This window comes from Rissa tridactyla, chromosome 3 (assembly GCF_028500815.1).
Source record: "Rissa tridactyla isolate bRisTri1 chromosome 3, bRisTri1.patW.cur.20221130, whole genome shotgun sequence".
Classification (NCBI taxonomy): domain Eukaryota; kingdom Metazoa; phylum Chordata; class Aves; order Charadriiformes; family Laridae; genus Rissa; species Rissa tridactyla.
The window spans coordinates 99439479-99462239 of NC_071468.1; the positions used below are offsets into that span (position 1 = coordinate 99439479).

A 22761-nucleotide genomic window follows, 5' to 3' on the forward strand; every position below is an offset into this window, starting at 1 on the left:
GAGCTCCAGAGCTGCAGCTGAGCAGGAGGAGCCTGGCATGAAGAGGTCCCACCTTGGGCTAGTGCTGCTCGGGCTGCAACACTCAAGGAAGCGCGCTGCCACGGAGGGAGCTGGGGTTGGTGGCGTCACTCTGTCCCATCCCGCACCCGCCAGCTGAGCTTTGATCCGAGTTGAGACGGGGCAGGGCTGAGCCGCCGAGGCTGCCGCTCCCCTCTGTGACCACCACCCTTGGTGGAACAGAGCAAGACTGACAGGCGGTGCGGGGAGGGGGTTGCAGAATTCCAGGCTTACCCTAAAACATGCAACTTCTGACCCGCAGCCACAAAGCACGGCAATAATAAGCAGAAATTAGGAGTGAGAGGGTGGAAGAGGAAAAAAAAAAATTAAAAAAACCCACTCACACAAGGAATGTTAAACTTAAAGAGCGTACTATCATCCTACCCAAGAAACAACTATAGTACCTGCCAGTTGAGAATCCAACTGTTTTGCTCTGGTGCTTCACAGATGATGACACAAAGCAAATCTGCAGAGCAGCAGCTGATAAAATACAATTCCCCTTTATTATATTATCTTTGAAAAAAAAAATACACAGCAACCTCAAACTACAGCTAGATGGTGGGAGGCAGGGTGGTTCACGGGGCAGGCGAGGGAGGGGGCTTTGCCAGAGCTGGAGCTCATTTCTAGCCTGGGTTGTCACCTTTGGATGGATGCGTCACTTTCCACGTCCGCAGTTACGACCTGGAGGTATGTCTGTCTCTTGGAAGTATTGTGACCTGCTTATGAATAGTGACAAATTATTAAAAATGATAAATGGTAATGAGTATGACAGTGTGTTGTTTATGAAAATACACAGTTTATTCATGTTTTTGATTTATTGCCACGATTTGGTTTTTGTCCCCCTAAGTCTGGTTCACACGCTATGGATACAGCAGAGAAAAGCTGAAATCTCACTACATGACAAAACAACTTTAGTCTTAAAAAAAAACAAAACCCAGGAGAATGGAGGAAAGGCTAGATTTTGACGGTGTCTGACAGTTCAGCAGAAGCACAATTACAACAAGCAGTATCAGGGGAAGTCCTGATAGCGTTCATTATTGCCAAAAGAAAATGCCAATGCTACCAAAACCCACTAAATGCTCGCACCTCGCAATCAAAGATACTTGGATGCGCGTGCATTCGCATATACGCATGTGCTTGTACAGAGAAATTTTTTTTTCTTAGCTTCTGTGTGCTTTTTATGGAGGTTTGCTCACCCTGCGATTTGCCAGAAGTATCCAGGAGGGTAGTTTAATCCTGTTTGCTGTTGCAAGACTGTCTGACAGAGGATTTCTGGTGCTCCAGCAACGTGATCGATTTTTCAGAATTTTCTAAGTTTCTGAGCAGAGTCTCTAGCCGCCTTTTGATTTTCTTCTGATCCTCAATGGCACAGCCGATTACCACGGACTGAAATTTCTGATCGATGGGTCCTGCCGGCACGTCAGATGTGCACGCACCGTAAAGCGACATTAAGCGGATTTTGGCGTCTTCCAAATCATCTAGAAGTTTATTGACAATTTCATCGATCATCTTGGTGGCATGCTGTAGGGATTCCTGCTGCTGGGCGTTTCGGATGGTTTCTACAGAAACCTCCACAGTGAGGGTTCGGCCCATCAGACGATTAGCAGTCAAATTAAGTTCTTCTCTCTCACCTAAATCGAAAACAAGAAAGTATTCTAAGTTACAGGCAAATAGTTTCCTGTGCAGATAACATCATCAAAACAATCAAACTCCTACCACTTTGCAATAAACAAGGCTGTTTTTTTAAGTAAGTGACAATCAGCAAGATTTCCAGGGGCCAGAAATTATTTTTTTTTTGCATTTGCATAAATCCTACTTATTTCACAGAAGCCAGCGTCTTCTGATTTGAAATGTGGCATTAAGCTCTATTAAAAATGTAAGCAATGCTCTTCCGCGGCTGAGACAATGTTGCTGCGTCACATTAAAGCAAAGCATACACTATTATCAGGAACATTGTTCATTAACAGAACAGGCACATTAAGGACCTTCCGTGCCTCTGTAAGGGAGAGATTTAGTCTGTACCCAGAAGGCCATAAAGAGAAAACTGATTTCAGACTACCAGATGCAATTAGAGGCCATGAAAAATATGGTTTTCTATTTTCTGAAAACCTGTGTCTTTTCCTAAAATACAACACAACATATTTGACATGTAGAGTCTTAAAGAGCCAACGAGCCAGCAATTTAAAGCTCCTATTATAAAACGTACAGATTCAGGGAATATATTGAAAGCCATATATCGTACAATCATGACAATGATCTTAATCATCAGGTTTTTGCAGGCAGTACGCTTTGTAGCACTCATGCCTGTCCAGCAGTCAAAGCCATTAGAATGCTGGTTTTTCAACTATATTTAATCATCATCATCAACTTCTCTCCCTCAGCTGAGCTATGTTAACCCCGATTTTGAAAATAAACTGGTGAACCAAGTATGGGCTGTCACATACGCAGTAGTGACAGTCATGGCAGGCCATCCAGCTGAAGAACATGTGAATTTACGCAGTCAAGAAAAAGGGGATCCCAGGGTAATGGATGGCCCTTCAGTAACCTTAGCTGGCTCCAATGCCCATACCTTTACCAGCAGGAGCAAGCAAACGGAGCTGCTCCCTATGGAATGGGCTGTTTTGACTTTGGGTCAGTTGCAGGCGTTACAGCAAAGCAGTTTCTCACCTTCACTGATGTGCCTCATGTCCTGGCTGTTCTGTATATTGTGGATCATTTCTAGCAGGATTTCTTTCTCTTGTTCCATAGCAGATGCTGCGTCACGGAAAGCCTCTACCCTGCCCATGGTTGAACCAAACAAGATGTTTAAATAATAAAATAGCTGTTCACCTATATAGCTGCCAAGAAGTGTTTCTTTAAACTCCAGCTTAAGAAGTACAGTCAGTTCTTAATTATCCGTGAGCCAGACTCTCTGATTTTATGACATTCTCCCATATCTTAACTTCACTTTTCCAGACTCAATGTAATTTAAAAACACAAACAAATGGGGGAAAAAAAACAAACCCCAAAACAACAGTAATTCGATCAGACTTAGATCTTTTATTTTACCAACAGTACTGTTCGATCCTACTCCGCGGTTAGTCTGGATATTCAGAGCCTGACAGTACTACAGCCCCATAGCAGAAGTCCTGTAGCTAATTGGCAATTATTATCAGCTGCTTAACTAGAAGAGAAACTGACCCAGTCCCCATCAGGGAACTTGGGGGTGAAGGCTGCAGCAAGGAGGGCCGGCTTACCCACCGCTCCCAGGCCAGCAGCACAGAACCACTGCCACCCACCTACGAAGCAACAAACGTTCTGGAAAATTCAAACGCTGCCTCGAAGCCAAATGACCCCTTTCACGAGGAGAAAAAAACAGACGAGAGGGACAAAGCTCACACACTTTTATTAACGTGACAAGGCCTCCCCTGGCGTGCCTTGGTGGCTGGGAGAAGATGCTGGACCGCCTGCCCCCATGGTCACTGGTGTTTTCCATGGAGCGATGCTCGCTGTGATTCACATGGGAAGGAAGCTTCTGTGGGAGCAGCTCCTATTTCTGGGCTTCCAGGGAAGCAGGAAACTTGGTTTCTCCCGAAACAGGACCCCTACTCCAGTCCTGTTCACTGTGCTGAAGCTCACAGGGGCAGACCCATCTGGCCATGGGCAATGTGAAAACGCCATAATAGAAATCAGGGTCCAGTTCCTTAGTTCATGGGGCTTTGAGCAGCCTGACCTAGTGGGAGGTGTCCCTCCCCATGGCAGGGGAGTTGGAACTAGATGATCTTTAAGGTCCCTTCCAATCTAAACCATTCTATGATTCTATGTCTTATTCCCCACCATGGGTTTAAGGAGGGGGCTTTTGCATTCAGCTGAGTCATCTGGAAAAGCACATCTGGGAACTGTCTACCCTGGAGACTGGGGACAAGAGGGAAACATCCCCCCTGCCTTGGCTTTGCCCTTGGAGGCTTGAGGGTAGGGGCTTGTAGAGGATTTGCCAAGCTGCAACCGGCTGCAAGAGTTGCGCAAAAAAACGTCAACTCTGCATTCCCAGAGCCCACAGAAAAGCGGAATATCACGTGAACCTGGCTGACAGTTTCAGATGCTTTCAACGTGCAGCTCGGGAGGTCTAGCTGCTGTAAGCAGCACGGGAATCCATCTATCCCAAAATGTTTATTAAACCTGGCCAGAAGAGGGGAAACAAACCAAAACATTGTTAAGTCTCTTAGATGCTCCGCACTCTTCAACATTACTGCTGTAATGTTGCTGCTCCCTCCTCAAAGGCTGGCTGAGGGCAGGTAGCTTCAGAAAAACAGCAGTAAGAAAAAGGAGGGCAAAAAAAAAGGCAGAACGGGAGCATTTGGGGATATAAATAGCCACACTTCACATGCAGCCTGATCATGAAATGGTTCTGTTTTACAAAATATTTAGCCTAATTTAGGCAGTGAAAGCACAAGCTTCAGGCCTTGCCTTTAATGTTCATTCTGAGGAGGAGTGGGAAAAGTTAATGCAATGCAAATTCTTGCCGACAGCAAATACTTTTAATTATTATTTTGGACTGGTTAGTAAGAGCAACGAGGCAGGTGGAGTCATTTCATACTTCAGATGTCTGCGCTTTGTAATTTAGGAAGTCTAGCAATATTTTCATAAATGCCTCACCATGCCTTTTTAAAATAAACTAGTATTTTCACAATTTAAAAAATGCATTGTGACCGCTGGAAAACTTAAAATTAAAATTTGGAAGGGCAGAATTTCAATCTTAATAGTGTTTTTAAATCTGATTCGGCATATTGTTGTACTAACTTAAAAACTATAGGTATATATGGAACAATCCCTGATTTCCACAGGCTTTGCTGGGTCCTGTGAAGAATGTGGAAAAACTGCATTGCAGAGATGTGTCCTGAATTGGTGCAATTCTAAAGAGAGTGCCTGAAACATCACTGCTTCCAAATGCCAGCTACTGGTAGGACCCAAAAGCCAAATGATCAGAATTAATGATTGTATACTGAAAAAAAAAACCCAACCCCCCTATAATTTACCAGCTAGAAGTTGGATTGACATTGTTTTACAGAAAGTCATATAACCAAATCTTGAGAACTATTTTATTTGCAATAGTTGTTTCTTGGGAATTATTTTAACCACTTTTTCAACTGCAATACTGGGTGTCACGCAACTACAATCCACTGGGATTTTAGTTTTAGTGTATTTGCTTCCATAAACGGCAGTCAAAATGAGCACCTACCCTGGCACTGTGTAACGGCACATGGAGGCACAGCAGCTCCTGCCACCGGGGCAAAGGGACAGGGAAGCAGCATGTCAGGATTCCCCCACTCCGCTGCTATCCCTTCTAAAAATTTCCATCCTGACCCATTATTAGCAGTGACATGGGGCTAAATAACCCTAAAAAATAAACTCCTCGGGTTTCAGAGACCTCTTGAGGGCAGGGTGGAGGCACAGTGTGATAACACAGCACACTGGCAACAAAGGCAGCACCGGAGCAGCCAGCGAGCAGGAGATCAGAAGGTAGGGGAATGGCAAGACAAGGGAACAGAGGAAGCAGCCAGCTGTCGCTGCTGTGGACCTGGATCCCACGGAGGTCACAACAAGGGGACAGGATCATTTCAGAACAGCACTCCAGGGGGGAAAACCCCAAAAAAGCAAACCACTCACACCTGCTTCAGGAAAACAGTTAGTGCTCCAGAGAAGATGCAGGGGGGCTTTATCAGGGTGAGATACCCAGCACAGCTGCACCCTACTTTATCTCTCCAGCTTCTACCAAGGCCTGTGGCCACCTGCCCCCAAGCTGGGGTGGGTCCTGCTGGCTCCTCTGGCCCACAGGTCACAACCAGGGAGGGACCTCGGCCCCCTGGCAGGGACTGCACTCCTTTCCCTCCTCACTCTCCGCAAGAGGTCCACACCTTGTGGTCAGCTCTTGTAACTTCAGTCCTAAAATGTGCTTTAAAGTCACAGGTTTGTGTAAATCTTTGGCTTTCTTGGGGTGGGGGACAAAAAAAAAAGAAAAGATTGGAAGAGATAAACCTCTAGCAGAGGTGACTGATGTGGAAAAGGGTGGAAACACAGTCCAAGCCTCAAAAAACCAACCAACCAAAGAACAGAAGGCAAGGAAAAGAGAACACAAAACTCATATTAATGCCCAATTATCAATCATCTCGATGCAGCAGTATGGTCTTTTTCTAAGAGATGAAAACATCCAATCATATGTTAACTTGGACTGTATTTGTCACTTTGAACATCAACTAAATATTCCATCCATTACCTAAGACTAAAAAAACATTCCTTACTTCTGATTTTTCCTGGTCCGGAGCGATTAGCTGCGCAGTGCCTTTCTTTCCTACATACCATTGACATGAGCAGAGCATTCCCCCGCGGAACAGGTGGACCAGCCTGTGCTTTTGTTTCCAGATGAGAAACTCGATACCCGCTTTCTTATGACAGCTGCAATAACTCCGTCCTTTAAACTACTCATTGACTTAAATAGCTCACTATTAAAGCTTGTGTGCTGGAGGTGCAGATAAGTTTTCAAAGGAAATAAGAAACATCTGAAGACGGTGCAGCTTTTTTCCTGAAACGGAGCTGAGCACACTGGACGGAGACAAGGCAGGAGGTTTCACTCCAGCATCCTCAGCTGCTTAAACTGAGCTTCCCTTCTCGGGTGAGCGGTCCCATGAACATACAAATATGTGGGGGAACATGGTTGTTCCGAAGGAGAATAGGAGCAAAAGTACAAAAAATTAAGATTTAAAAAAACCCAACCAAACAAAAAACCGCAAGAGTCTGACTTATCTCATGTATCATTACACCCAGCACTGCGTGTTCACTTAACATAACCACCAGAACATGGTGACTCACAAACAGAGACTCTGGTCCTGCTTCCAGCTGCTCCCGGGATGTCTTGGCATTTGCCAGCAGCCAGGGCAACACCAGGGTCCGAGCCCTTACAAGGGACAAACGTGCCACCCGTCCCCCTTGCCACCCCTGCTAGGGTGCTCGCACCCCGGCAGCCAGATTAATCCCTCTTTTCTGCTCACTTTCCCTACAGAAAAAACTCCCCCCACAAACACCTAGCAGGGAGGTACAAAAATACCCTGTTACTGTTGGAAAAGCAGGTCTAGTGGTATAAGGGAAGGGAGGAAAGGGAAGGCTGTTTGAACCAGAGCATTTCCGATGGGATGAGGGTTGCCATGGGGTTCAGCTGACCTTAAACAACTTGAGAACCGAGGACTGTCGAGGGGTTTAATTAAAGCCTGTAGTTCACTTTGACAAATTTTCACTTATTGTATTTACAACATTAGGGTCTACAGCTAACTAAACCAGCTGGAGAAGGAAGAAGTGTGGAAGCTCTTCCTCCCATCATTCAAATAACTTTGAAATGAGGCACGTTGATTAGTTGTGCATGGAAAATAAATAAGACTTGAGCGACTTTAATCAAACTAGTTTGACTCTTTTTTTTTTCGTAACTGTTCCACATTTAGAACTATGGCTGTCTGAAAGGCCCACAGCAAACCGAGAAGTTTAATTTGGGGTTTAGTTTCTGGTTAACCAAACTGTCTGCTTTGTTTCAGAGTTGCTCAGCAAATTTAAAACACATTTTTGCATATTCTGATGCTCATTTTGTGATTATACATTCATGCATTAGACCTCGATGTGAGCAGCGAGACTTGTTTGCAGACAGTGATTTTGTTTAGTCAAATTGAGAGAAGTCTGCGAAGGACTTCAAGGAGATTTAATCAAGCTAAGTGAAAGGCTAATATAAAGGCACACAAAGTCCACTCCTGAATAATGCAAAGTAATACAGGCAGAAAGGGGAAAACACAACTCCTATATCCCACAGAGCTCTTTTAATTACAGGAAAGTCCTAGAAACATTCTGGGTGGTTCTGTGAAAGCTGCTGATCAATATGCAGCTGTAATGAAGGAAAGGGCGTGTTGAAACAGTACCAGCAGGAGGTGAATCAGTAGTACACCCACGGCACCCCACACATCCATCCACCTCAGAAAGGACACCGTGTAATTAGGCAGAGTTGAGAGGACAAAGAAGTTGATTAAAGGCAAGGAATCATCTCTCATGCGGCCGAATTGGGAAAAAAATCAAATGGGATTCTCTGGGGAACACCAAGCAGCAGGAGGAGATGGGACACGTCTTGGTGCAACGATGAAATACACATCATATTCGCAATTACTTGGGAAAAACACACCTAAGCTGCCGAACGCAATGCTATTCACGTTATAGTTACATGGTTTATTACCCTTCAGAGAGGAGGTGGACATAAACATGGGTAACAAGAACATCCATAGTTGGACCAGTAAGTGCAAAGGGAGGTGTGTGAGACACGAAGCCTCATGCTTCAGCATTCAGCACTGCGGCTTAAAGGCTTCCAAGAGCCTCCAGAGCCCGAACGACACCAGATTTTACCCACAGCTTTCCTGCACCTTCTTATGAACCACCTGCCCAAGAGATGCGGGAGAGGGGATATGGGGCTACTGTGCAGGACAACAGACACCATCCACCATGAAGTTTGTACACGCCATGTCACTGTTGCCCCACCAGCAACCACCATCCCCTCTTCGCTAAGGACTCCCCGCACCGAAAAGGTCAACAAACGTAAAAAAGTCTTTTGCGCTTTCCCTGAATAATGTCTATTTTCATACGTTCACAGAATAGTAGGGGTTGGAAGGGACCTTCAGAGATCATCTAGTCCAAACTCCCTGCCACAGCAGGGTCACCTAGAGCAGGTTGGGTTCGAATATCTCCAGAGAAGGAGACTCCGCAACCTCTCTGGGCAGCCTGTTCCAGTGCTCTGCCACCCTCAAAGTAAAGTTCCTCCTCATGTTCAGACAGAATTTCCTGTGTTCCAGCTTGTGCCTGTTGCCCCTTGTCCTGTCACTGGGCACCACTGAGAAGCGTCTGGCCCCATCCTCTTGACACCCACACTTTAGGTATTTATAAGCATTGATGAGATCCCCTCTCAGTCTTTTCTTCTCCAGCCTGAACAGACCCAGGTCTCTCAGCCTTTCCTCATGACAGAGCTGCTCCGTTCCCTTAAGCACCTTTGCAGCCCTCCACTGGACTCTCTCCAGTAGTTCCCTGTCCTTCTTGAACCGGGGAGCCCAGACCTGGACACAGTACTCCAGGTGCGGCCTCACCAGGGCAGAGCAGAGGAGGGAAGATGACCTCCCTCCACCTGCTGGCCACGCTCTTTTTAATGCGCCCCATATTCCTCTTTTCACCTCTTTCCAGGCCACGCTACTTCGCCTCAGCGCAGCAGCTGCCATTTTTAAGCTCGCCCCCCGACGAAGGGGGAATCCCTCCTCCCTCGGTTACCTCAGGAAGCCTCACCCCAGCGCCCTTCCCTTCCCCTCCCGCCCTGAGGAGCCACCGGCTCGGCGGCTGCCCGGTCCCCTCAGCGCCGGGCCGCGGCCCCTTCTCCCCCCGGGGTCCCACCTGAGCTCCAGCTGGTCCAGGTTCTCGAGGAGGCGGCTGGAGCGGTCCGCCATGGAGGTGGAGCGGTAGAAGCGGCCTCGGAGCTGCCCGCCGGATTGCTGCTGCTGCTGCTGCTGCGCCGCCGCCTCACTGGCCTTGGCGCTGATCTTGGCCTGGGCCATAGCACCCGCCCGCTGCCGGCGGCGGATCCTCGCTGCGGCTGCGGCCGCTCCCTCCCCGCGTCCCGCAGGCGGCGGCCGAATGCCGGCAACTCGCTCATGGCCAAAGAAGGAGCCCGCCCCTTCCCCGGACGCCTGAGGACACCCCGCCTCCGCGCCAGGACCGCCGCCTCACGGCTTCCCGCCTCCGGGTGGGGTGGGGGGTGAGGGGAGGCCGCGGTGGTGGCAGGCCGGAGTCATCAGGGTGGTGACACCCGGGGGGGGATTAAACCCACGGGTGACAAGTCGTTCCTGACACCTCGGGGTCTCCCCGCGGCCCAGAAAGCTCTTGGGGGGCAGCAGAGGCGCCGTACGGCGCCTCTGCTGCCCCCCAAGACCTTTCTGGGCCGCGGGGAGACCCCATGTACTGTCCCCCGTCCCAGCAAAACCTGGACCAGCCAGAAGTACCTCAGATTAGGAGTTGACCTGTTGGAAAGCGGCTCTGCAGTGAAGGATCTGGGAGGCCTGGTGGACAACAGGTTGACCATGAGGGAGCCCTTGTGGTCGAGAAGGCCCATGGTCTCCTGGGGCACATTTAAGAAGATCGTGGCCAGCACGCGGAGGGAGGTCATCTTCCCCCTTTAATCGGGCCCGGTGAGGACACATCTGGAGTACTGTGTCCAGTTCTAGGCTCCCCAGTTCAAGAAAGACAGGGGACTACTGGGGAGAGTGCAGTGGAGGGCTACAAAGATCAAGGGAAGGAACCACCTCTCATATGAGGAAAGGCTGAGAGACCCGGGTCTGTTTGGCCTGGAGAAGAGAAGACTGAGAGGGGATCTCATCAATGCTTATCAATATCTAAAGGCTGGGTGTCAATAGGATGGGGCCAGGCTCTTCAGCGGAGCCCAGCAACAGGACAAGGGGCACAAGCTGGAACACAGGAACATGAGGAAAAACTTTCCTTTGAGGGTTCCAGAGCCCTGGAACAGGCTGCCCAGAGAGGTTGCGGAGTCTCCTTCTCTGGAGATATTCGAACCCAGCCTGCTCTAGGTGAACCTGCTTTGGCAGGGAGGTTGGACTAGATGACCTCTGAAGGTCCCTTCCAACCCCCTACCATTCTGTGATTCCGTGTAAACCAGACACTAAGGGAAGAGGAACAAGTTTTTCAATATCTGTATTAACTCAGTTCGAGGTGGTAGCAGCTAGTATGAGGATGTGCCTTCCAGAAACGTTCTGTGTGGCTGGTTCATTGGTTTGCTCTTTCATTAAAGCAAGCAAGCAGTCCCACCACCACCCCACTGTTATTTTTATATAAAGCTATTCAAAAAGTGAGCTACAAAGCTGAAACATCTGAAAACGCAAGAAATAGGAGGAGGAAAACAAGAAACGCTTTAAAGATCCATAAGCCTGTTTGAGGGGTGAGAAAATTTGGAGAAAAGTTAAGCCAGAGACAGCCCTTACTGTAAGCGGAACCTGAACAGAATTCCTAAAACTAAGATACTTGAGATATTGCCACTGATCACACATCTTACTGGTGCCAACTGTAAGACACCCCTGACCACCTGCAGAAAAGAAGTTGTTCCACCAGCTGTCACTGTCCACGATACAAAAAGGTTTACTGAAAAGTGCTCAATGTTCTCTTTCTATGCCAGGAAGAAAAAATATATCTATCTATTTCATGGTAGCCAAGGTAGCGGATCTACATCTGGTAATTACTTGTTCCAAGATTGTATTTAATTTGACCATACGAAGTAGTACCTTCTCTCTCGCAAGTGCCCACCGTACTAACTGCGCCAACAACTCACACAGAATCTCTCATGCTTCAGGTTCCTGCTGGAAGCGTTGGTTCCGGCAATTGAAGTCACACATAGGCTTCACTTGCCTCTACAGTGAGTATTTAAAAAGGAATTTGCTTATCCCAAAAGTCCAGGTTTGGGCAAATACCCATGTCTCTAACAGACCAATTTTTGGCACCCAGCGAAGAGGGATTCTGTTGCACAGGGATACTGTTTTGTACACTTATCCCGCTGTGATTCAAAATAGCTGTTTTCTCAGGCTCGTCCACTCAGAATGATATCATGTCCCAAATGCTCTCGTTAAATTAATTGCCCGAGTTTTGTTTTATGTAGTTGGATAAGTAAGGCTCATTGCCTGTGAGCTCATGGAAATAACTTCATTTGAACAATTGTTCCATCCATCTCTCTACGGTCTTTGTAGAAGATAATTAAAAACCGCTTCCCACCCCAAGCAGAAACCATTTGTAGCCAGGACACGCAGTTTTGCAACCATTTTTTTTCCTAGGATCCTTCTATTCTTCCCAAGCCAATTTATTAAGTATCAAATAGATTGGGTTTAAAAAGCAGAAATCAAAATAGCTGCACAGCTATGAACATTTTTTTCCTTGCACAGGGTTTTAATTCCACGCAGGTAGAAGCTGCAATGAACCACAGGCACAGAACAGCTGTAGCTGTGTCCAAACATATCCCATATGAGACTTACCCTTTTTAGCAGCAAAATGTCATTTTACCCTAGAAGTGAGAATAGCACAAACCCTGGAACCAAAACACAGGTTTATAAGCAAAAATGGTCTTTGAGGACAAGCCTCAACATTACTGCCTGTGCAACCTGGGATATCTTCCCATTTAGAAACTTGGAAGGACCATGAAAACAGCTTTCCCTCTCTCTAGAAGGGTAGATTGCCCTGTTCCCTCTATTTCTTGCTGAGGTATGTAAAGGGGCACTTGTCACCACTTTTCTAAAATAATAGATGGCTGGAAAGATAGGAGTCCGTCTCTGGAGGAAGGGAAGTGACTCACAGATTAATTAGGAGAAGTCTGGGGACACAAAAATCATGAGGGCCTTTGGGGCCTCAATGCAACAGAAGGAGGAAACAAAGCACAGATTTCATCCTCCACCTTGCGGTCTGTGGTGAAGAACAGTGATGGCCAAGTTCAGGACTGCCAGTGCTGCCATGCCAATAACCCCCTCTCCTCATCTTCTCCACAGCTGTGTTCATGTGATGGACTCCAGAGCCCTGCTCTGGCTATGCGCACCAGAGAGAACACGAGGAGAAGGTGTGTATCTCATGGTTTCTGCACTCCTGCCTCAGCAATGAAGCCGCTGTCTGTCTCTTGTTTAAACTACAGCATCGTAAAAAACGTGTGCAAATTGCAAAACAGAGCAAAGTACAGAAGGGTCTCATTGACACGCACAAGGTCCCTTGAGGTAGCAGAAAAAGCAACTTTCCTAGGTCTCAGACATCTGATGTATCTGTAGAAGTCCCAGAGCCAGGGAGATGATCTACGCTAAAAGCAACACCAATAGCCACATTGCTAAATAGCACCTTAGTTCCAGCTTTGCCTTATTCCAAACCCTGATTTATACCTTGTCATGTACCCTAACATTTATACATGAGCTGTCATGGAATGGGATCAAAGAGAAAGTCCACACCCAAGAAACGCCATGCCAGATTATTTTCCTCCCTTCACCTACAGGAATTATTTTTTCCTTCCTTCACCTACATCTTCATCTGAAGAACCTTCTTTATACGCAGGTGTTATGGAAACACAACAGTTCCTATACATACCAGAAGGATGCGACCATGGCTTGGGCCAGCCAACCAAAGCCGGCTTGCAGTCTCCCCAGCAGCGTGACAGCAGCAAAGATGGGCCAACGCGGGTTTCTAAGGTGTGTTTTCAATCAAAATACATATCACAGTAGGCTGCCCCCTCACTCAGCGCCTGCTGAACCTGTGCTACTGTGTCTTTGCTGCTATTGTTACCAATGCTAATTAAAGCTAGCCCTGGGTTTGCCTATACATGTCGCAGTCATTTGACTGTGTAGGCAAGCCCTGAGGTCCCAAGCCTGTTAAAAGTCTGAATGAAGTCCTCTATCTCAGAAGCAATCTGAAAGCTGGTATGACCATTTTGGGGCATGCAGCAGTTCATTTTCACAGAGAAGAAAACTGCCTAGTAAATGAGCCAATGAATTCTGTACAGCTGCAGATGCTCAGACAATTGTCAATGAAGCTCTGAGCGCAAAAAAAAAAAAAAAAACCAACACAAAACCAAAACACAAACCAAAAACAAGCAGAAGGGCTCCCAAAAATTAGGATACTGTAGTCAGTGAAAGTAAGCTTGCACAGATTTGCAAAGGGAACTTTACATCAAATTTCCATGCATGCAGAGCTTTGCTGTCCGAGGGCACGCTTTGCCTGTACTTGCCACTTGCAATAAATTTCCTGACTTGTTTACATCCACCTTTATAATATCTTGTACCATATTATTTGATGCAGATTGTTACAACTGAGCTCTAAACCACTTGAATTAAGAATTTCCACAGGAAACTTGAGGAGGTTTAGAAGCGTCAAAGAAATATGCAGATGCAGACTTTATTAAAGCTACTTAGCTGGAAAGAATTGCCAGAAAGTATCTTTGTGCTAATGTCAGCCAATTTTTCTAAATTAATTTTGAAACAATTCATCATCCATCCTCCTCACCTCCTTCCAATTTACAGCAGTCATTGTAAACATTGCTAGGACAGCACAAGCAGATGATGGAACACTTTCCTTTTAAGAAAGAAAACGGCGTAACTTCATACCTCTATAAACTTCACCATATTTGGTAAAGATTCGGTGAAGGTTTGCATTCTGTGGCTGCTATAGGAACAGTAGCGGTCATTTCTGTATACCTTGAAGAGCTAAGAAAATTAACCCATCACCCAAAACCACATACAAAGCAAGTAGTTTACAATAGGATAATTTATATTTTTTTAATTTTTTTTTTAATATTATTAAACTACAGAAGCAACCAAGTAGGCATGATGTTTTAGTGCTCCAGTGACTTTCATCACAGTTGCACAGACTTATTTGGCATCTCATCTTGTCTCTAAATATGACCAAAAGAGGGTTTTTGTTTGGTATGAAAGAATATGGTGCAGAAGGCACCAAACAGATAAAAGCCTTGTACCAATCTCGACTTGTCACGATTTCAGTTTTGTAAAAAGCTTAACACATGCACCATAAAGAAATTAAGAGCAGTAAAATGGTGGTAGTGAGGTGGAGATTAGATTTTTTTCCTCACTAAAGAGAAATAGGAAAAATCACCACAGGATTACTTTAGATTAATGAAGGGTGAACTCGATCACCACCACAAAAGCAAATTCTCTTAAAAAGGGCAGGACAAATCACTTCTAGTACAAACATAAAGGATGCTGGGCAAGCTCTTTTTAACAGATGAACTGTGCTTGTAAATGCAGACAAATCTCTCAGCAGCATACGCAAGGCAAACCTCAAGAATTTCAGCCAGTTAAACAAGATCCCCAGCCAGAAACATTAAGTTCTGAAACGCGACCATTTACAAGACACCTTTTCCAGCTGAAGAACAAGGTGCAGTACCACAAGCTGTTGGTGAGTAACAAGTCACACGTCTGTACATGCCATGTTTTAAGAATACAATTTTCTCTCCTCTTCTGGAAACTGAAGGATCACAAGCCAGTGATGGCAGAAAAATTTGCAAAGAAAAATTTCAGAGAGTTAAGAGAATCTCAAAGAGGCCAAAGAAAATGAGGAAGAATTTTAAGACATCGATAATTCTGGAGGCTACTTTTAACATAAAAAGAATACAGAGACTAGAACTCTATTTAGCTGTTTTCATAAAAGCCATAGCAGCAGTGTCTGGGATTTGCTACTTGTTTTGGTAAGCAGATGCGGAGGCCAATACAACGTGTTTAATAACTGGAACTCCAAGTACAGACAATGTGTGTGCACACATGGCTTTTGTTTGTTTGTTTTTAATGTAACCAATTAAGTCATGGCCTGTCAGGTACAAGCAAACTTTACATTTATGACAAAATAAAGTGTTATGAGGAATAAAGTACATGATCAAAATCCAACATAGCAGACTCTGGAGAAGACCATCTACCCAGGTTTTAAACATTGGTTGAGCCAAGCAAAGAACTTTCTCAAGCTGAAACATCTTTTCATTATGAAAGAAATTTGCAACTTTAGGGTCTGCACTGAAAAAAAAAAACAAAAAAAAAAAACTGCCCAAAAGCCTCTGTAACTTGGACTGAGATGTTTTTGAGGATGAAAATTTTCTGTCTCATTCCACCCTTTGTTAGAAGAACTTGATGTGAAAAATTGTGGAACTGATTCAGCTTGTGAGTCAGTAGCTAAAGGCAACTCAAAAATCTTCCAGAAAAGGGCTTCCTCAGGAGCACTATGAGCTATACACCCAGATTTGAACAGGAGAGCAATTAATCTGAGATTTGCAGTAAGAAATCAAGCAGCAGGCACAAGGGGTCCCGCTTACTCTGTGTCGGGTGTCAGAGTCAAATGCACTGGAAGCGGTCAAACTATTTTCTGGTGTTTGAACAGCTTCTTCAAGTTGTATGATTGCTAATGGGCACCGAGATAACTCATTAGATTCTTCATTAATTTCTATTTGTTTCAGAGATGGCAATTACATCAGAACCATGACTGGAAATCAACCAGTGCCAGTTTCCCAGCCTTTCTGACCATGATGACACACAGCTGTAGTTATTCTGACTCTCTGGAATCAAGAGACTGAGAAAAACCTAGCCTTTCCCATGTCTTACTCTCCACAAAAAGTATTTAGATCTACATTTAAAAATATTAGATCTACAGCAGTTAGAGACAAACTCACAGGCTAATGAGTAATAATTAAAAAAAAAAAAACAAGCTGGCATTTTATTACATTGAGATTTCTTACTGATCGACAGCAATCATTAACTGAAGTATAATAGGCTGGTAAAGCTGGACAGCTTGCATAGGTATTTTTAAACAGAGGAACTGAGAAAGGTGGCATAGATAACAATTTTAAACACAGAAATAATTGTTCACCTTAAAATAAGGACAGTACAAAAATAATTAACACATTTACATTCATTTATCCAAGGCCACCTCTTCATGAACAGAAGGGAGCAAAGATGCTAGTATATAGGAATAATGCAGCTTAAATTCTCCACATCTATTCCAAACAGGAACTAGAACGTTTATTTAGCTTCTACTCCCTTAAAAAGTTGTTCCAGCCTCAGATCAGGGAGAAGAACTGAACCCATCAAACTTTAAGCTATCAAATCCAACACTCTACCATGCTACTATGGAAAAAACCACACATTTATAAAAATAAAGCTAACAAACTAACTGTACAGCCTGTGGTCCTGATTCTGACATTTATAACAAACAGGACATAGACAAAATTATGGTCTGTGAAGTGAAACTGGCCACAGGCAAGAGTTAGGCCATATGTTCAATTTACAAACCTGGGATCTAAGCTTCTCTTTATAACAAGATTAGCTAGGCAAATCTGAGATAATTGGAGTTTACTATTTTTATCTGTTGCAATGACCACATGAAAAAGTAAATAAAGACAATGACATTTTGTGACAGAAAAATTAAATACAAGAACCAATTTTAAAAAAAAAGACAACAAAAAACCAAACAGCAACTTAGAACCCCAGAATACCTAGTAAGACCAGCCTACTAATTAGGCAACAACTTATACAGCTAGACTGGAAAGACTTAGTCATCACCCATTAGAAACAGAATATGCAAAGGCTTAAAAAATTATTTTTATAATACACAATATATTGCAGCGGATATCCATAAACTTCAGCTGTTCAGCAGCATGACAGAGGACATCAGATTATAAATCTAACAATTTAAGATACAGACGTGTTTTTGAAGTGGTATTTCTGAACCTTTGTAAATAGATGAACAAGCTTCCATTTTTGTGAGCAGCTCTGATGATGAGGTGTTAGTCCACTGAAGTTTCATTTACATTTCCTCAAGGCTTCTCTTGATAGCTTCTTCCAATTCTGTGTCTTCCTCTGTATAAACACAAAAAGACTGATTATAATCTCAAACTATGGTTGATAACTAGTCATAAACACAACCACATTAATATTACTACATAAAGCAACAAATTACTTCTGTGGGCAATGACAGTAGACTGCAAAAAGGCAGAGAAACAGAATGATTTCCCTCCTTTTCTCTTATGCTATCTTTTCAACACTTCAAAATACAGGAACAACCTCTACAACCTTCCACTGTATTAACTAGGGACAGACCAATGATTAGTTTCAGAGTATAACACAACAACATATTTACTGGTCAAAATAATACTAGGATTAGAACTCATATGTATGCACCAAGAAAAATAAAGTATGAAAATGAAAAAAGACAGACACAAAACAAGCAGAGGTTTCAGTATTTTCATTCCAGTTCCTTATTAATAGATATTCCCATGTCTACATTCTAACCTGGCAACACTGTTGTGACTCTTACTAAGAAGGCCAAATAGAGGGGGGAAAAAAATAATCATATTAACAGTAAGAATAGTCTAGATCAGGGCTGTAACATTTTTGATGGTAGAGGCAAAAGCTGCATTGCAGTCATCTGACTTGTTAACAACCTCTCTTAAACACCTTTCATAATACTCAAAAAAAGAAACTCTGTTTCTGCATTATATTTAGGTTGCTTTGGGCACTAATTGTTCGGTGTTAGTGAATTAAATATCTTAAGTTAGACAAGGTTTATATGTACAGTAAACATTAATATCAATGGTATAGTTGGAAAAATTAAAGCAGCTTTCAGACACACAGTCACTGTTGAATTATTCATCTTCTGATTTAGGAGGACACAAGCACATCCTATAACAAAAGCTCTTAACTCTTACAACAAAGGAAACAGAATAATTACATATATTAACGTAACAGATTTTAAAACTTTAATTATTGTCGGGCTGTTTTATGCAAGGCCTAGATTTGGAACAGAAATAGTATCAATGAATGCTCTCTCATGTCAGCAGAGTCATACTCATTCACCTGGACCTTCTTGCAACATCCGATACTACTGATAAGACACGTTTCTGAAAGGAAAGCATTCCATGGTCTCAGAAACAAAAAAGAATTTTTGCAATCGAAATAAAGCCAAAAGCCATTTGCATATAACTGCTTGCATTAAAATATGTTGTCAATTAGCCACTAAGCGTGTGCAAGAATCAAGAATAAGGTCCAAACTGTGACTCAGTTGCTAGTGGCATGCAGTGACCTGGACTGTCCTCTACTCCCTGGAGCTGCTGAAGCAGCTTTTTCTGCCTCTTACACTTGCTTTTCGCTTTCTCCTCTTCCAGCAGTTGCTAGTGCTTTTTCCTTTTTACCCCTTTCTGGGGCTGATTTTGCCTTCTCACTCCCTTTTACCCTGTGACAAAACTGCAATTAATCACGCAGGCAGCCAGTGAAGGCAGCTGAAGCCAGGCTGCTTCATAAGGTCAGATGTCTTCAGCAGCACCAGAACTGACACCTCCTGTATGTACTAAATGCCACTGCTATCCCTGGTGGCAATACCCAGTGCTAGGGGGACCTGAGCGTGGCAAACTTTCAGTACTGTAGATGAAGATGTGGGACATTTAGTAAAAGTTGGTAAATATGTAACTGAATAAATTCTGGGAATGTAAGATTCAGTTTGATCGCTGACCTTGTACAAATTATTATTTGTTTTAGCTCGTTTTATTTCCATCAGGTAGGAGGGCAGATTCAAGCCTTTAAACAATAAATTCTTTTCAAAGTTCACTGTAGTCTGTCACCAAAAATTAATGACTGCATTGTATGAACACCACCACTAAGCACAACAGCAAAAGGATGAAAACAATTTCAAATAAGGCAAGATATGATGTGAGCAGACAGCTGTAGTGCTGATTAAAACTTGTGCATGAATCTACAGCTTTTTTAGGAGGCCTAAAAGCCTTGTTGAGATAGAGTACCTTATTTTGAACTACTTATTCAGAAGTTCAACTATTTAGTTGTTCTGCTCTGAGTCAACACAGTCACATTAAACTGGTACAAAGTGAGCTCAGTCAACTCTTTAATTGCACAATACCCTGTGGTGCACGAATAAAGCAGATTTTGAGTCTGCTGGCATACTTTTCAGGTTAGGAAATTAGTTTTTATTTATAACTCATCACAGCGTTCTTAACTACTCAAGATTGCCCAGCATATTTTAGAGAGTATTCCTAAAAGGTGACTTCCCATAAAACTGATTATAAGTTTAATTTCTATATTTTCCATAATTAATAGCACTCTTGAACACAGAATAGTAAAAATTAACAGACCTTCCTGCTTCTTTGTTTCTTCTAAGCTCCTCTTCACTGTTAGTTTGATATCTTCATCCTCTTCACTATCTGAACCTTAAGTGTACAAATGAAACATAAATTACACATTGCTTCTCATAAATTTAACAGTCCCCTCTTGCACTTCTCTTACTGTAACATCATCGTAGGTTGAATTTGAAGAAATACACTTGTTATGATGTGAAAATCAAGATAAAAATGCATTATAGTGGTAGTTTAAGACAGTAACTCAAGAGACAGTTATTTTTCAGCTGCCTTCTTCCCTTTCTCCCCAAAATCTAGAGGCAGACTGCTTCAATTTTATATTAAAGCAGTAATAAGAAATAACAGGTGCAGAAGCTACTGTTAGTGTCTACTGCATTTGCTTTTTTGTAATATTCATTTATTTTTTTTAAAAAGAGAGTACTCGCTTTCTACAAAATGTAGCAAGGATTTAATTATGGGAAAAAGTGCTATAGCGTGTGTCTGCCTACACATGGTCTTAGCTGTATTTTGTTGCCCAAATACACCATTTGAACAGTGGAGTGCTGTTAACTCAACTGAGCCGTGTAATTCAGCAAATGTTGTTCAAGTCTCACAGAAGGAAAACGAGTCGATACACTTAGTTTAATCTGCTAACTCGTCACGACAATAGCCAAGCCCAGCCAAAACTCCACTACCTTTGCCTTTCTAAATAACACTCTTCACAAGGCTGGTTTCCAGCTCCAGCATGACAGCTCTATTTTGAACTGTCTAGCAGGGATCAGTGTGCCTAAGGTGGTTTGGTTTTTGTTTTTCATTTGTTTTAAACAGAGTCTCAGTAAACTACAGGTTAAAAAATAAACAAGTCGATGAGTCACATTATGTATTCATTCTCCTGCTACAGGCTATTGCTATTTTGGGAGATGGTCTCTGTAATGAGGTCTTATAGCATTCGCAATCAACTAGGTCTCCTACGGTCATATCAACAGAAGCACTTCCCTTAAAGTCATCATGTTTATTAGTACGCCAGAGTACTTCTGATCATTCCAATATGGACATCTAATTTACTGACTGTGCAACTTCTGGCATTTTAAATGACCCAACTTAGGTATTCAGAGGGACACGTACACTTTCTAAAATTTGTTTTCAAACCTCTGACACATATACCTTATTCGAACAGTAATGTTGCTGACTTTCCCAATTCCAGGAATACAAACTCCAACAGCTGGTATCAGAGATCAAGAGCCCACAAAGATACCAGAAATAGCCGGATATACAGTGCAATTAAAACAGTCTTTTCTCCAGTCACTTGGCAGACTGACTGTGAATCCTTTTTGGAGCTGCCTACTATCTTTGGGCAGGAGAGATACTATTTTTCACATCATCTTCCAAAGCAAACAAAGCAAAAGACAGAAAAATCCACACGACCACAAAAAAAGTCATTACAATAACTTATGGAAGGGAGGAAAAAGTGCAAAGAAAAGGCTTCGAACAAGTGGCTTCTCCCTTATTAACCTTTTTTTCCATCTTCCAGCCTGGAAGACTGCTCTAAAAAGTTTTGTACTGTTAGAGGTGTAACAGTTGAAGCAATCACTCCCTAACTCACTTCTTGGCATAAGCATAATGGAAGAACCAAGTTCCTGTGAGCAGTAAAGCATAGCACAAGAGGGTCTCTGATTTGCTACCATTTTAAAATAAAAAAATGCATTAGGAGCACTTTTCTGGAGGTTTCTGAGGTTTTTTTTAGACCACTTGACAGAAGATGCTGGCAAACGGGCAAGGCAATATTCTTCTGATTGTCATCTTGCACAGATGGTTAAACAGCACAGAACAGGAATAGTCAGAAATCCAGGAGTTTCTTTGAGATATGATCTAAAAGAAGTCAACTTTCCTGGAACTGGTTAGAGAGTCACTTTGCATTCACCCCAGAAGAAGCCATGATGGCAACCCACTGACACACTGTTGGAGGTCAGTGCTTTCCTGCTTACTCCTGGCTTCCCTGATCCTGACAACAGGCTAACTTGACACTCATTTTTCAGAATACAGCAGGTAAGTTGACTTTACTGTCAATTAAGACAGTTATGAATGCTAAAACAGGATTTGCAGATAGAATTATTTTAGTTCATTAACAAAGTTTAAGATTCATCTTATGCATTAATGCAGGCCTCATCTTGCCAAAATGTTTTGCTAGTCACACCACCTTAATTACACCACTGTAATAACATGGGGCAAGGATTCATACTGGAACAGAAGTATATGCAAACTGGCATGCAAAACATTTAAACATTTTTAAATGCATGCCCCATGATTTATCATTGCACATGATATGCAATAACTAAATACTACCTGGTAGTTACAACATCACAGAGAACAGGTTTGCTTAAAGCATAGTTGAAGACAACACTATTCCACTGCCAGAAACTATGAAACTTGACAACAATTAGTACTGATGATCTTCTGTTAGTTTGAGGGGGAAAAAAGAATCAGCTTGCAGTCAAATGTGGTTACGAGGCACGTTAAAAGTCTCATGAGCTACACTCTGCCTTCACTGGTCATTATTTGCAAGACTTCTCTCCCTTCTAACTGTATTAATGCACATTCAACTTCCCATGAAGGCAGTTGCTGGATTCTCTGAAATCTTTGAGTTGGCGGAAGTTAACCTATAAAGAGGCTATCAAAAAGGCAAGTCTTAGATAAGAGCTTTTCATGCAAAGGCTTGTCAGCATCTCAAACTGTACCGAAACTTTCCTTACCCAAACCCAAAAACTTGTTTGTCCTCGGTGTTCCTCCCTACCCCCACCCTCCCCAAATCTACACAGAGCAAAGACTAGAGGCACAAAAGTAGTAAAGATGAGAATTTTAAGAAGTTCTGATATGATTCTTTGGGAATCAGGAATAAGATAGTAACAGTAAGAAGAAAGCTGTCTGCAGGAAAAATCCTAGGCAGAAATGTTTCAATAAATAAAGGGGGGGGGGAGGGAGGGGCGGCAGGGGCAGAAATTCAGCTTCCATAAGAG

At 43.3% G+C, this 22761-nt stretch overlaps 2 protein-coding genes across 5 annotated transcripts in view; both read right to left on the reverse strand.

Annotated features, from left to right (window-relative positions):
- Positions 1–402: 402 nt before the first annotated feature.
- Positions 403–9756, reverse strand: BAG2 (BAG cochaperone 2). 3 transcript variants are annotated; one of them, XM_054196551.1, is made up of 4 exons: positions 9496–9756; positions 2725–2829; positions 1254–1688; positions 403–773 (listed from the first exon to the last, which is right to left on the reverse strand). In XM_054196551.1, exons 1-3 carry the CDS (start codon positions 9752–9754, stop codon positions 1288–1290), a joined length of 765 nt encoding a protein of 254 aa, XP_054052526.1. In that variant the 5' UTR covers positions 9755–9756; the 3' UTR covers positions 403–773; positions 1254–1287. The 3 variants fall into 3 exon arrangements, with proteins under 3 accessions (XP_054052526.1, XP_054052525.1, XP_054052527.1); XM_054196550.1 differs by lacking the exon at positions 403–773 and having other exon boundaries at positions 832–1688; XM_054196552.1 differs by lacking the exon at positions 403–773 and having other exon boundaries at positions 832–1688; positions 2725–2834.
- A 4621-nt stretch (positions 9757–14377) lies between these two features.
- The window catches only part of LOC128907440 (E3 SUMO-protein ligase ZNF451-like), a 53120-nt gene continuing 44736 nt past the window's right edge, over positions 14378–22761 (reverse strand). The window contains exons 14-15 of one of the 2 annotated variants that reach the window (XM_054196342.1): positions 19766–19840; positions 14380–17483 (exon numbers count right to left, since the gene is read on the reverse strand). In XM_054196342.1, the coding sequence (XP_054052317.1) occupies positions 17431–17483; positions 19766–19840 (128 nt within the window). In that variant the 3' untranslated portion in view covers positions 14380–17430. Of the gene's footprint in view, positions 17484–19765; positions 19841–22761 lie in introns of both variants that reach the window. The other variant, XM_054196343.1, reaches the window with a different exon arrangement.